The 16536-nt window shown below is 36.6% G+C and overlaps 1 protein-coding gene across 1 annotated transcript in view; it reads right to left on the bottom strand.

Annotated features, from left to right (window-relative positions):
- USH2A (usherin) overlaps positions 1-16536 on the bottom strand; it is a 390731-nt gene that overhangs the window by 288190 nt on the left and 86005 nt on the right. The window contains exons 16-19 of the mRNA XM_074817915.1: positions 13184-13678; positions 11197-11469; positions 9550-9707; positions 8114-8258 (exon numbers count right to left, since the gene is read on the bottom strand). Coding sequence (XP_074674016.1) covers positions 8114-8258; positions 9550-9707; positions 11197-11469; positions 13184-13678 — 1071 coding nt within the window. The remainder of the gene's footprint in view (positions 1-8113; positions 8259-9549; positions 9708-11196; positions 11470-13183; positions 13679-16536) is intronic.

Raw genomic sequence — 16536 nt, 5'->3', positions numbered from 1 at the left:
TTATTTTGTGATATATGAAACAGAAGCTTACCCTTTCAGAAAGTAACATCCTTGCTATAACATTAGTCCTTAAACTACAGTCTCATTGATGCTTGAGAATTCTTGTGCATCAGGACAGTGGAAGACTGTACATAATAGGTTACATAAGTTAAAAAAGAAATCAAAACAGAAAACCAAACTCCGCACAGGAACAGACAGGGCTGAAAATAAATCTGTAGCACTAGCCCAGCAGGGTACTAAATGCTGAAATTAAAAATATTCAAGACTAAAAGATACAGTATATATTTTCCTAAAGGTGTCACTGTGGTACCTGTAGCTACTTTCTGAAAGATGAATCGACTATAATTTTACCTATTTAATTTTTTTTAGTCACGTTCTGTTAAGACACATCTGTCAAAATAATGAGCATACTACATTTTAGTGGATTCAAAGTCACATTTTGTGTATTTTAATTATGTAGTTTTAATGTCTTGCTATATAATACATATTTAATATATTATAAAGCTAAAACAGTATTTAAAAGCCCATGATTGCTGCATGCCATTGTGTAGCAGAGGGCACAAAAAAGACCAATAAAGACAGATGGTCCATACAGCTTATGTTGAAGTCATATATCTAAATATAGATGTTGCTACACAGGTCATTACAAATAAGCCCTTCCCATGTGTTTACGCACACACATGTATACAAAAATGAAGTTGGTAAGTAAAGAGCAGTTAATTTTGTTTTGTTTGAAATAATATCATTTTAGTTTTAGACCTGAAGACAGATGCCAGCATTTCACTCTGAACAGATGGTAATTCCATCTAATAGTGCATCTCTGTATTAGTAAGGTCTGTTGTGTATACAAACAGTAATAAACACTAGGTAAGGATCAAAATAAATTTTAATTGTTGACATTAAATTCTGGCAGCCACGGTTCTAAGGATACAATACTCCTTTCTCAAGTCTGTCAGGTTTACTAATACAACTGTTAAAGCTTTTCCATACTCTGCCAGATTCTTGTCCCAGGAATAACATATTTACACTGTGGCTAAATTTAACAGGCTTACATATGTTTGAATAGCTACTGCTCAGCATACTGTAGGTAGATATTTGTGTACCCTTCCACAGAAGCCTTCGTCTCTCACAATTAGCCACTTTGAACAGTTTGGGAAGGTAACAGTAAGAAAAAGGATACGGTTTTTAATTATTCTTCAGTTGAATTCAAAATGCATACATACAAATCAAAACAGAAATATTCAGCAAATTTGAGGACAAAAACTTAAAGAAATTATTTTTTTTTTCATCTTGGAGTTTACCTTGCTGGCAAAATTACATGCCTCACTACTGGTCATCCATTTCATTTCTGCTACAAGTTATTAGACCAGAGGACCCCAAGATTGCCATAGCATTTCTGGTATGATCTCTTCTTTCTCTGTGCTTCACAACAGTATCAGTCATTTCAATGGTAAATGAGTCAAGAAATAATATTTAAGTCTTCTGACAATATTTTGATTTTTTGAAAGATTCTTTAGAGTCCATTTTGGACTCTTCCGCAGAACAGTATAAAACCCACCCACAACAGACATGAAAAGAAAATTTAATAACACATATATGTTACAACCATATTTCTTTAAAAATAGATGTAATACACAATATTTTTTAAAAATCGTGAAAAATATATTGCTTCCACCATATGGGACAACCAACGACTCACCAACCGATTTAAGATGCAGCATATTGAGCTGACCATATGTTACAGTGCTGTTGAATGGCTGAGTGATTCATGCCCGTCACATTCTAGTATATCAATTAAAGCTCCTTGAAGTCTGCATGATTTGTGTCTCTGTTATTAAACCCTGCTAATTCATCCCACTTACACATCTGTTATAAATCTCTAGGAGTGCTGCATGATTCATGGCAATCTGTGAGCATGGTACAGCAAATTCTTCTCCTTGTAATTAACAGTAAATTGTTTTACTGCCATGCAATGAATTTTTCAGTTATATTGCAAATGAACTCCTAAATGCACGGTTCTTTCCTAAGAACTGACTTATATTATTAGGCAATTAAAAAGTATTGCTTTGAACCAAAAGCTTTTAATCAAGAGGAATGCAACTTAAACATAGCTTAAAAACCTTGCAAATTTGACACAGAGGAAAAAGAACAAACTGAGCTATTTTCTGAAGTATAATATATGGTTGGTAGGGGAGAAGAAACAAATAACTTGAGTCCCTGCTAATTTTCTGAAACTCAAAGAGCAGTTTAACTACAGCTTGAACACTTGGCAAGACAAGTTTGAGCAGATACTATTTATCTCAGAAGTTACTTAAGTCATCTGTCATTATGAAATTTCTCAGATTACTTTACACTTTTTTAATTGTAAAACAGTGTCTTTATTCTTGAAATAAATAATTGGATAATTAGCCAAGCTGAATCATCAGAGGATTCCAATGCTGCTCAAGTGTTCTTGTCAAAGGTGAAGCAAATTCATTTCAGCTTTGCCTCTGCAGCTTTATGAAGAGGTTTTGATTTTTTTCCTGCTACATTCTTGGCAGCAGCCTCAAATTCATGAGTCCATACATCAAGTCAGTAGTTTAACAACAAATGAAATTAAATTCAAAGAAGGGAAACTAATTGAAGGACAGCAACAAAAGTGTTTGGTAATGTGCTTTTTAATATGGCATGCCACATTTGCATGATAATTTTTCCTTTTTAGCATGGAGCAGAAAGTGACTAGCTTAATGAGGGATTATTCAAGACAGGAATGAACAAAATGCATTCATAACTAAGAACAAAGATTGTATTATGAAACGGAAACAGGCAACTGCCGAGAAGTAACTGGATGATTGGTTTATGCATTATGAATAAAAAGGTAGAAAAATATTTATATTAGTATTCACTAATGACTATATATACAAGATTGTTGTAATTAAAATTATAAATTAACATATTAAGAGTGCTTGTTTAATCACTTTGGGTCCTATTCACAATGAAGAGACTTATGTACATGCATGCAAAACAATCTGTGTTTTCAGGCCAGCAGCACATGGCCCTCGTATTTCTCTTCTGTAACAAAGGAAAATATACATTCCTTATTACCTGTTTAATGGGTATTTGTGATTTTAAAATTGAGGCATAGAATTTTGTAGAAAAGCAGTCTATGACAGACATAAACAAATGCTGTGTTGCCATGACAAATGGGTTGAGGCTTTTGAAAAGGGTTTACACCAGACCTTATGAATGGAAAAAATGGACAAATTACTCAGATTAAAAGGGTAATCAAAAAGAAAACGACATCAAGGGGTGTAAGACAGCCCAGAAAGCCCATCAGCATCATTATCCCAGCAAACCCAGAGGCAACTCCAAAGCCACCAATACAACTGCTTGAGAAGTCTGCCAAGAAGCCAGATGCAGCTGGTACTGGAAGAATATCTTCTACAAATTAGCTTCTGAACCCTGTAATTGCCATCAAAAGCAAAGGATCAGGAATACAATGTGCTGGGGTAAATGGCAGCAATCACAAAGCCATACTTTGGTGTGTATTAAAAATGTTTTTTAAATGAAGTTTAGAAAAAAATTAAGAAGGGCAAAAGAAAGACGAACTTAATTACAAGAAATAAGCTCAGTCACACAGTAGTTAATGAAACATAGCTGTATAGATTGTTTAAGGCACCCTTTGACTATCTGATTTGAGAGGGGTAGCATAAACAATTGTACTAGTCCAAGCACTCACATGGCTAATTCCATCCTGTTGAAATGTCAGAAATTGCTTAGAATAAAAAGGTGTTTCTCTGCCTAACTGAAAGATTTGGAAAACATGCCTGTTTTTTCTTGGTAGATGCTGAAAAAAATAATGCAACTAATTCATAATTTTATGAAAATATATTGTTCACAAAAATCACTTTTAAGGGACCAGGTCTTTCACTGGTACCAGCTAGTATAGTTCTATAGATTCCAAGGTACCAGCTCAGAATCCTACATGAGATAAAACCACAGAGCAAAAAGCACCTTCGAAAATCAAAAAATAGCCTAAGACCTGGTGACAACAGGCTGAATGCTGTTCTCAAAAATAAACAGGAATTTGAACTCAGCAGAACCTGGAGAAAGGAATAAAGTAAAATGTGGCTCTAAGTGTTGAGATGAAAAACGTGTAATTACTGTCCAGTATTGCTTTCAGTCACATACATGCAGTTCCACTTGATGATCTTGGGGTAGCAAAGACAAAAACAAAGCTCAAATTGGATTCCAAATTTTCAAAGTATTAAAAATGAACTTATTCCTCATCTATCGGCCAAGGTTTTCAATAGTATGTGCACAATATTGCAGTGCATAAAGAGTATTTAAAATACCACAAGGATTGTGGAATGAACATCCTCTTAATTTAACATTTAAAAGACTGATCGAAAAAGTATGAAACACTTTCTAATTATCTGAGTCTTTAAAAAACAACTGTTTGTGTATTTGTATCTGAACATACCAAATTGAGGTTCTCTTCCTGTCCAGTCATCATCTCTTTGAGTAGCAGAGATGGGTTAATTCTTTTCCTCCATTACCTTGGCATACTTGCTTTGATCTTTCATCCCAATACTGTATTACCACGTAACGTTGATCTTCCAACACGTTTTACCATTCTTGGAGCTGGTCACAGATCAGGCATACCTGCGCAAGTTCTTTTATTTATCACACCTATTCTTCTTCCTGGTTTCATATGCATTTGTGACAGTCTCCACTCAGCTTTTTTATAAAATAATTCAAGTGTTAATAATTCCGTTTTGTTTGCTTCCTCATTCTCTCTCCTCACATTCTTCTGGCTTGTCTTCTTTTATTACCACTTACAAATATTGTGGGTGTATATATTGGTGAAGAGGAGATTTTTTGCCAGTCTGACAGACTCAAGGACATATGGCTGATTTTAGTTTTCTTTCACTCTCCTCCTGCAAAGCTACTCATGAGATATCCCCAGTACAGATGCCTATACTGAACCAGGTTAGAAGGGATCTACTTGTTATGTTTGCTTCTGGATTATTTTAACCAGTTCTAAGTTATACTCCAAAAGACTTCTCACTGCAAGATAAGCAGACTGTTCCTGATGTTTCTGCTCCCTTAGGTCTTACCCCTAAATTCTGTCCCTGACTGCAGAAGTCTCTTTTCTTTGCCTTTTAAATTCTCTCTCAAAACCTCTTAATCTTATTTCTCAGCATTTTTGTTTCTTATGATTTCATGCCCTTGTTTCTGCCTTTGTTTTTATTTGCAGTATTAGGCCATATTAAAAAAACATGTTGCCAGAGAAAAAGAAGAATGTTAGATTATGAAGAGTACCTTTTTTTTATAGCTAGTCTTCAAATTAATCTAATGGATATGAACAACACCTAAAAATTGCTTAAGACTTCTAGTGGCAAATTTTAGAAAACATTAGCAATTCCAAAAGCAAGCCCCTTGCTAATATACATCAGCTGGACATGCCAAGATCAGTCATCAAAATACCCATTGATTTAAATGCTCCACGTGATAAATCAGTATACTCCACACATGGAAGGAGTAGAGATGGTTTTCCATTATCCTCCTCAGGATCAGAGGAGAAGAATTAGTCTAATTTAGAATAACCTCTAGCCCATCTTGGAACACAACTCAAAGCTCCTGGATTGTGTTACGATGCAACAGGACCATCATGCTGGAGCACATTTCAGTCAAGACTTCCTCCAGAAAGCTCTCTTTGCCAGGGCATGGAGGGGGAGACTGGCGTCCAGCCAGGAAGGCTGTCTGTGTGCCAGGGAGACATTCCTTCATGAAACAGAACTCCTCAACAGTCCTAGAAAGGCAATTTAAATTTAATTTTGCACTGTTCAATGACACAAAAAGATATTAATGGACTAAGACTTGATCATTTATTTTTACAAATGATGGGGACTGGTTTCTCCTAACTTTGTTCCAAGTTTGAACTCACTTTGATCTAGAATTCATCACATAATTAGTGTTTCCTTTAAATTTTCTTTGGAAACAGTTTTACAGAACTTCACAAAATGGAACATGCACACACACACACACACACAACCCTGGATGGAGATTATTAAACAATTTTCTCCAGAAATGAAAAATATGAATGGTGGAAGATAAAATTGTGTGGAAAATTTAAGTATTTTACTCTTTAGTTTGTCATAATTTAAGACACTGCATTAACGTGCTTTAAAAACATAAAAGGAACCCAATACAGGACTGATTCTTTGCTTTCAAGGCTGACAAGAAGCAGGAAAAGGCTACACTGCAAAGCAGCTAATAAATGGGGACATGTCCGTTATTCTATTTTGTATTCTCCTGTCTTCTCTAATGTGATAGGTCTCTAAGTATTAACACAACCAGGGAGGAGATGGTCATAAACAAGCTGTCAAGCATAACTAAACTCTTATTTCTGAATCTTTTAATAAATGTATAAACGCAAAGTTGGATCATTTGTAGTAATAATGTGTGTGTTTAGGCCATATTTGTTTCCACGGTTATCAGCAAGACTGGAACGCTGTTCCTTGCACAGCTGTTTGGTATGGGATAAACTCATACAAGTAGTAGGCTCTGTAGATGTTCAGCTTGAAACTTTAAGAGGTACCAGTATGAGGAAATAAAATACATTTTGAAATCAGCGATTCAGCAAGAGAGAAAAATGACAGAACAACCTTTGCCCAATGGAACACAAAGACAATATGGTGAATCAAGGAACAAATACCTTCCGCTTGTGAACAAATGGCAAGGCAGTTAAATAGACAGATGAAGAACAGAGAGCAGACTAGAGATAATATCCCAACAGCTTAAATTCGACTTCAGTTTATGTATATAAAGCTTCCTATTTACTGGTTTTGGGCAACTCTTCATTCCCTGGCTGGAAGCTCCTATATCTCTTCACTGATTACACAGAGGAGCTTTGATGGAATTCAGTCAACTGAAATACAGCGCAGGGAGCCTGGAAACACATTCTGCACAGCAGATATTTTCAGATTTCTTCCTATGGGAGACCAAATTACATAAGAGAGGCAATTTCAAAGATCACATCACAACATCCATATGACACCACCACTAATTGCTTAACTAAAAACGTTAATATTGTGAAAGTAATTAATGTGTTTTAAATGCCTATACAAAAGGAAACTACAGTGTTGAGCAGTCAGCTCTCTGCAGGTGACCACCAGTATGTCACATAGCATGGATTTTGAGCCTATATTTATAGTATTAAAGAGCTGTACTGACTACCTTCTTCCATGAATAAAGAGACTTGTGAAGCTGATTTTCCTAACAATTTCTATCTTAAAACCCTCTTGATCCTCTGATGTCTAAGAAGTGAGTTCATGACAGTTTTTTCTTCAAAGTACATACAGGCTTTCTCCATCTCTGTTCTGTACTGATGCTTATTTTCCCCTAAATTTGTAGAAAGTTAGCACCTTTGAAATCCATGACATATGTAGTTAAAATTAACTCAAAGACTGAAAATTTATTAAGGTGCACAGGCACATATATGCAGTTTCTTAAGTGCTATTTCTCTAGGAAAGTGTGAGTATACATATCTACAAAGCAAAATCTCATAAATCTCAGGGGCTAAATAAACAAACATTTTCAAAAGAGCAGACCCAAAGCATGTATTTCTCTTCCCATTTAGACACACAAATAAACTCTAACATAGGTACATAGTGTAACACAAAAACCATGAATCTCCTCCTTCATGGGTTAAGCAACGCATTGGCACAGCATGTGCATTTTATATGCCCTGTCATGCAAACATCACACACACACTAAAAAAACCCAACAACAAATTAACAACTTCTCAGCATCATAAATGAATGAATGGGTTCAGCCACATTTATGTACATTTACTGTTTAAATAAACAGGAACAAAAATAACCATATCCATAACTTGCAATTGAGAGAGCAGTACACAAATCCTATTGCCATAACAGTGTACCTTAAACATTCATTGAAAACATTTTGGTTTTAATCTGTCAAGATAAACAAATAATAATTAAGCAAGTCACTTTGTATTAATACAACACCTACCCCTGTCACTGTGCATCAAACTATGATCATCTTAATAGTATTCATTAGTAAACTGTGTGTCAGCTTTGAACTTTGATGCAGATTGTTTCCTTACCAGCTGCCAAGGTTTGCCCCATGCCTGGCTCACTGGTTACACAACCAATCTGATTGCAGAGAGTAACAGTAAAGTTGTACGTCCTGTAAGGTTTTAATCCTGTCGCTACATAGGATAGCTCATGAGCCTCAGCTATATGCAAAACCTGCAAAGCAAACAGATTGGAAGATGACAGTTGGTTAATAATAATTTCATTCCTATTAATTGATGACATGTTCACTAATAAGAAGCTTGTCTCTGAATTTGCAGATTCCTTCATTTAGATGTGGAAAAGTCTGCAAAGACCAAGTGAGGGAGAGGATTATTTTGGAGAAGCTGAACAAGCTAGGATTTAGGTGATAATACTTCCCATCACACTGTTTTATGAGGTAATCAGCCAGTTCCTGAGTGGATAAATGAGGAAACAAAGTTATTGCCTCATAAAACTGTGTGGTGGTGCAGTTATCACTACAAACAGCGCAGCTACAACCCAGATGACAAAGATGACACTATTAACTGGTGAAATCTGACCACCATTGAATGAGTGACATGATTAGCAGGCATTAGGAGGGAGGGGAATAACTAATACCTACAGACATTTGAATCTGCTTTACTGTAACAATACTTTAAGCTATCAGAGAGAATGGAAATGAATAAACTCTTGTATTTTAGATAGCTTCTTTATCAGATGTTTATTTAGATGCAAAATCTTGCAAGTCTGTGACCAGAAGCAATTTGCATTTGTGTGTTGTTACAACAGCCCCAGGAGCAATAGTATCCCCACTTCATAGACAAATAAACTGGGGCCCATCTGTGGTACCACTGAAAGACAAAATCAGCTCTGAAATGAGAAACACAATGTCAGAGCACCAGGTCCACTCCCATATTTTGATTATCTATCACGTTTCTTTGCTCATTCCTAAGCTTTTAGCCTACTACTACTGCCATGGTATTTGTTTGCCAAACCCAGTCACTCAAAAATTACAACGCTATTTTGAAATCACATATTTAGACTTTATAAAGTTGGTTTTCTGCTATTTTAGGTTTCCCCACTTCAAAGATTTGTCCATTATCCAGGAAGCCAGACAGGTACCTTCTTAATAAAAATGTACATTCCTAAACACAATATGGCTTTAAGCATATCAGCAAATATAGCAATAATACAGAATCAGAACATGCAAAGATCAAGGTAATTTAAATGTTGTTGCTCAATCTCACCCCTCCTAATTTTGAATCTCACCCACTACTGAAAACAAGTGAGCTCAGGAATACAACGTAAAATCTAAAAGTAGTGTATAACATTACAGAGCACTCAAGATAAACTGATAGGTGAAAAAGTTAGATCAGAGAATATACAGCAGATCAGGGAAACAATTTATCACAACGTCAAGGAGGACATCAGGCTTTATCAATTTTACTATTTCCAGTTAGGAAAAACTTAATGTAACTAACAATACCTGGGAAAATGGTGGCAAGAACCTTTGCTCAGTCAACAAACTGATGCTGTATCCCATCACTTCTCCTCTTGCTAAATTATCCTCAGGTTTTTCCCATGACACATTGAGGGAATATGGTGAAAGAGGGAATACCAATGGAGATGGCATGAACAGTGGGGCTGAAATACAATTAATATAATAACATTCATAAAATAAGTGAGCAATGTGTGTAATGCAAGCTTTCTCATTGTATTTGTATGACATTTCAGACAATCTCTTTTGTTTTCTTTTTTAACATTATTTTCAAGTCTAACTGGAACTTTCATATTATTTTGATAGTACATAAAAAGTATGTCACCCATCAGTCTCCTGTTTTCTACTCTGGCCATGAACTCAGAATAAAACTTTGACTGTCTTCAAAGAAATACTAATCACAACTAAGTCCTAACCCCTGTAGCAGGTAGGAAAGTACATACAAATGAAAAGGTCTTGAAGAAAAACTTCATGCAACCTGGGAAAAAACTGATAAAAGCAAAAAGTGTTCAATACTTCAGCATCTTAAAAGCAATTTTGTTTGCTAGGCCAGTTTGAAATTAACATGTCTCTCACTTCTTACAAAACAGTTCCCCTGTCTTCCATAGTAAATCTGTAAAAGGATTGTTTGCACTGCAGCTAAATCCCCACCTGATTACTCTGTAATAATAGGATACCAACTCATAGCACTTCTGCTATGTACCAGCAACCACACTAATGGACCTCTTCCCAAATACAATTTAACACTTTTATAACATATAGTATTTAAGAGCAGATAAGCACAAAGACTCATTTTGGAAGGGGAATTAGTTTAGCCTGTTGTTTTGCAGGAGCAAATGACTGTGATTTTCAAGCTAACAGCAAACAAAAGCATCAGTGATGTAACAGCAATGTTTAATTGCAAAACATAGGCTCTATCAGCCTGAAAAAATTAGATTTCTAATGAAAGCACTAAAATACATAGCTGTTATTTCAAATATTACGTCAAGTGGCAAGCCCTTTTGAAAATCTGAACAGAAGAGTCATAATAAGAGCCATTGTGAACTGGTTAAACTTCTGAAAACAATAGTCCATATTATGACACTTGGCCTTCATAAAAGCATATGAAAAGTTTCAAGCACTATACTCCAGAAAAGCTAACCCTCTCAAATTCTTAAAAAAAAAAAATGCTTTCTAAACAATCAAAGCCTCAGTTCAGGAAAACTCATTAGAACCTCTTTTCTGAATATATGTACCTTCTTGGACAACATTCCTGATTCACACCATTAATACATTTGTGACAAACCCAATCTTTTTTCACATTTTCTCCCTTTAAACCACATGTAAATAACAACTGGGGAAACAGCGGAGAATTCAAACACTGCTTGGTAGATTTCGCAATCTTGTAGTTTTGAAATTTAGGTTTAATTGACAGGGATTATTTTCAACAATATGATTTTATGGTGAAGAAAATGTTTTTGCTTGACATGCTAAGTACTGAAATAATCTGTCTTATCTTTAATTAGTTAAAAAATGAGAATCTGTCCCTCTTTGAATCATCACTAGACACATTTTCTTGGGGGGGGGGGGGGAAGAATGCATCCTAATTTAGTTTTTCCTTTAATTTGTATCAAACAAATTCATACCAATACTTACCAGCCTCTCCTGTTTGTCCTGATATCCAGTCTGAGGATACGCTACCTGCCATGTTTACTGCTAGCACATAAAATTCATACTCTGTGAATGGCTCCAGATCAGCGACTGTGGTACTGGTCTGTGGTGGAGCCAGAGCATTTTCATTAGGAGACCCCATAACTGGTCGAGGACTGAGCCACCCACTGCTTTGGAAAATACGAATCTCCGGAGGCAGAAAGTTCCCAGGTGGTTTTAATTTTTTTCTCATGTACAATTCATATCTTATAATTATGCCTAGAGAAAAAAGCAAACCAGAAAAATTAGTGCATTTAAACGATTTCTGGAGTTCTACTAAAATACTAATGCCAATATATTTAATGAATGAATCAAACAACATCATAGAAAAAATAGCATTGGAAATTTTCCTCATTTCTGCTATTTTCATCACTTTGGCATTTCTCGCATTACACTGTTTGTTTTCCCCTCCATGATGCAATTTTGGGATTTGAAAATAAATGGCTGGATTACAGCATGAGTTCTACTACTCGCACTAGAAAACAATATCCTAAAGTTCTGATCATGTGTTACTGGAAATTACTACAGGCCTCTGATTTTCAGAGGGATATTTAAATTTTTTAATTTTTTTTTTTTTTTTTTTTTACACAATGGGTAGGGAATTTTTGAGTGACAGTTTAACACTAACCTTTTAGAACATACTACTGGATAGGAGATATGTGTGTGTGTGTCAGTTTTCTATCAACATAAACCTATTATGTACATAGGAAGGTCTCACCACTTTGGAAAAAAAACAAGCTTCAGTACTATGGTATGAAGTGATACACGATCTAGGTTGGATCATGGAAGTAGTTTAACTGTAAGAATAGACTGCAAGAAAGCTGACTGGAGATTTCCCAAACAGAAAAGATGAGAGACATAGCAAAACCAGGAGATAGTTAATTGCCATATAATGTATATATTTGGGACTATATTCATGCACACAGCTGGAGAGGTTGCTTGGGAGAAACAGCATCTCTTTGTTTTTGGTAAGACCAGGAAAACTGACCAGACATCAAAAGAAACATAAGAGTATTGCTTAAATCTGCCTATGTTGGCAATTACATGCATATAATGGCTATGGAATAAACTATGAAGAGTATACACTAGAGGTTGAGGAACAAGCGCTAACAGCAAATATCATGATCTGCATTGTAGGAACTGCCCCTCTAAATACATACAGGCATTCTTGTGTGGGCATTCTTCCTGTCTAATCTGGTAATAACTGGCAAATGAGATGTTCAAAGAGAAAGCTGAGCTCCCGATACACAGATGCCCATTTTGTGAACAGATCAAAATGCTTGTTTTCACATGCACAAATGCATGTAAGTGCAAGTTCACAAAACTCCATTGTACATATATTAAAAGATAAAGTGTTTACCAGTAAAATCTGTGGCATCACAAAAGTATCCTACAACAGCTGCGTTCTCAGTTTCAAAAACCTAAAATATTATTACGCAAGTTAGACCAGCAACTCTTGGCAATCGCCTAATCCCTAATAAAGTTATACGGGTAATAGAATTAGTTACTACACATGACGGATGGTTTTAAAAACAGACTTCTCTGTTAATTCTTAGATTTTTTTCTTCCATAACTGTTACCTGCTTATTTATTCTTTGTCAGGCAATATCACCACATCTGTCTGAACTAGGCGATCTGGCAAATTAGGAAAAAATTAATTTTACTGTAAATGCTTAATTATAAATGTGATTTTTGCTGCAGCAGATGCCACTATGGGCTAAATCCTGGACCCAACACATTCACTTGGAATTCTGAACTCCAAAAAAATAAAACAGACTCTGAGGATATGTTTAATGGCAGACAGGCAAATTAAGACAATGCCTTCCTTCATTCTCAGTTTGTCATATGGATAAGGATATTCTAACCAGATTTGAGAAAATGTTGCTATTCCTTTGCAAAATCTTGACTTACAAAAGTAAATACAATGTCCTACCATTTGGATTCTCAGGTGGTGACCATTCCACAGCCAGTTCTGTAGAGCTGATGGTTTCTATTACCGGTGGCTGTAGCCCTTCTGGAGGAGCTTGTGCAGTAATTACTGTTGCTGGCTGGCTCTTTAAGCAGCCTCCACTAGTACAAGCTTCCACAGAAAAAACATACTTTGTAAAAGGATTGAGATTCCAAATAATTGCTGAAGTTTTTAAGCCTTCATACTGACCACAAGGCTGAAGATCAACCAAGCTAGTACACGTCAAAATGTATTTCTCTATGGGCCCAGAGTCATTGGAGAGGCTTGTCCAATAAAGTAAAACAGAGTGGTGACTAACAGGAAATACAGGATTTAAATGCAAGCTTCCCGTAGGCATCCCAGATTGTGTTCTGTATGTTACTGATGCACTTTTTGTAAAACCATGAACGTTGCTGGCTTGGATGTAATAGGAATAGAAGGTATACGGAGATAACATGGTATCAGTAAAGGTCTGAACACCTAAAACAAAGAGGTGAGAAGAAAACTGTATCAGTCAAACACATAAAAAATTATCTTAATTTGCATACTTAAAGTCTTTCTAGTCTAATCCAAGACATAAGAAATTTATGTATTTTGCATGCTCTTCTTGAGATCATTAAGAACATTGTAACGTCTCAACTTTTTTTTTTTTAAACAGAGAAAAAAACCCTTCCCTTTTCCCTTTATCATCTTCCACTGCACACTGGCATCACTAGAGAAATCATTTTTCCACTGGATTTCTCCTAGGTTCCTGCTTTAATCATGAAAAAGATTAATACAATTATCTTCATATTCTTCCTTTGCTTAGAAATAATTACTTCAGATGTAAATCAGCATCAATATTAGTGAATCTGATTTAGGAAAACAAACCCACAACATTCTGTAAATTTTCACACCTTTGTTTTTGCTTCATTTCATAGCATAAAACCCAAAAATTTCATTTTCCTGTGCTTTCACTTCCTCACTTCTAAAATAGTGCTTAATAGTTCATTTGTAAAGCACTCAATCGTGGATGAAAAGTGAAACAGAAGTGCAAATGATTATTAAAAAGTATGTCCAAAGCCTGTATTTACCTTCCTCGCCCCTTACCTTCCATTAGTCTAGATAGCTTTTTAGCAGCTTTTTAGTAGCGACGACCATGAATAGCTCCTGGGTATATCCCAGCAGCAGTTACACATATTAGTCATCACAGCACAATATGAATTTATGTACAATCATACCACCGTATATTGTTTTGCCTTAAAAAATTAGTGAACAGTGAGAAATGTATTACATGCTAGAGCACGGATGCTCTTAAACATTTTCAAAGCAAATGGAGAGAGGACAACCATTTCTAAGTCCCCTCTGTACATCTCTGCTGGCAAGCCAGCCCTGAGCACAACTTCAAGAGGAGGACCACAAAATTATGAGCATTGCCAGATACTTAACACTTGACATTGTAGTACAAAAGCACAATAATTGCTTACAGCACTTCAACTACCTATGGCAATTGCAAACTTATTGCTGGAGTCCAGCAATACGGAGACTGGGTAATCTCACCTTCATGCCTCTCAAACCCTGGCACTTCAGGCAAGGTTAGGGAACAGCTCTGCCAGTGTCAGCAATAGTTATCGTGACATCCTTGTGCCTTGGTAGCGAGCAGGCAAGCGATGCAGCAAATTTCAGTTTTGCCGGTGAGATTTAGCTGTTTCTTCAGCTTTTGGGTTAGCATGCTGTTTGCAATTGCGGGTGCAAGTACTCGAGTGTACTGTAGAATTGTTGAGCCCTTTTTGAGCTGCGTGGATGCACCTGCCCTGGCTGAAGCACTTCTGGGCACAAGAGTGGGTACCAAAGCCAATACGACAAGTGTTAGACAAGACTCTTGGACAGGCTGGCAAGAATCCTTTGAGCAGGAGCCTGACAACCAGTTGCTGTGAAGGACACCAGCAAGTAGGAGCTTGCCGTGTGTCCAGTTTCCGATTTTGTCTCCATTCTTTAGCGGCCACAGAGGCAGTGTGAGTCAGTGTGCTAAAAACCTGGGAGAACTGCACTTCATGGGATGATAGGACCCTCATCCTATGGGCCTTCAAATCAAGAGACACAGAGAAGAAAAAAGCACACAAGAAGAAAGAAGAAAATAAGAAAGAAAAAAACCCAGCAAGACTGCTAGTATCAGCAAGTACCACAAATTCTCATGAGATGACAAAACAGCAGTATGCCCTGAACCTCCCTCCCCCGAACCCAACCCTGCTCTAGAACCATATGCTGACCTGGAACCCAATCTAGACCCAACAAGTGAGCTAGAACATGATCTAGATCAACCAGTTATCTGGAACTGTCAGGCGATCTAGAACATACTCAAGAACCAAGAAAAGGTCCTGAACCAACAAGCAAGCTGGAGTTAGACCATAGTCCTGAACTAACAAGCTAGCTAAACCATGATCCTGCTCTGGAACCAGCAAGCAAACTGGAACCCAATCTAGAACCAAGAAACAAGCTAGAACAAGATCTGGAACTATCAGGCAAGATAGAACATGCTCAAGAACCAAGAGAAAGTCCTGAAACAACAAGCAAGCTAGAGTTAGAGCATGGTCCCAAACCAACAAGTGAGCTAAACCTGCTCTGGAACAAGCAAGCAAACTAGAATGCAATCTAGAACCAACAAGCAAGCTAGAACATGATCTCAAACTGCCTCCCTACCAAACCGCCAACTCCAGAATTCATGCCTGCTCTGAAACAACTGCACCAACACCACCCTAGCTCTACAACCAACCAACCCCAAAACCCAGCCTCTAGAGCAGACTCTAGGGCCCCAGGTCTAATATTGACAGCAAGCACATTACTTTCCCCTTTTCAAGTACAGGGATAGGATGAGGCAGATCACCCAGAATGCTGATATTGTCTGCCAGAAAAGTAATCAGCACCATCTCAACATTACAAGAAAGTTCATTCGGTATTGATGGAACACCTGATAACCAGATGGTAACTTTATTTCAATAGGAATATAGGCTAGATAAAATTGGATAAAGCCAAAAGGCAGAAGGTCCTACATTCCTCAGGTGAACAACTCCACCATGTATTTAGTTACATTTATAAATAATTAGAACCAACATGATTTCGAGGTGGAATTGTAAGTAACTTTGGGGTTCTTTTCAGATTTTAGGGCAAGTATTTCATTTTATCCTCAAGAAAGGATTGGTATCTCATGAGCCTCTGGTTTCCCAGAGCAGTTAGAAAAACATTGTTTTAATTGGGCGTTCTGCAATACTATCAGCCAGATCACCAGGCCGATTTAGAAAATTATTCTTAGTTTTCCTTGGGAAGTTCAATGTTTCTATAAAACTCTCATTTAGTTGTAA

Source organism: Strix aluco, chromosome 3 (assembly GCF_031877795.1).
Source record: "Strix aluco isolate bStrAlu1 chromosome 3, bStrAlu1.hap1, whole genome shotgun sequence".
In the NCBI taxonomy this organism is placed as follows: domain Eukaryota; kingdom Metazoa; phylum Chordata; class Aves; order Strigiformes; family Strigidae; genus Strix; species Strix aluco.
The sequence above is the reverse complement of the archived record's forward strand: the minus strand, read 5'-3'. Positions and strand labels throughout refer to the sequence as shown.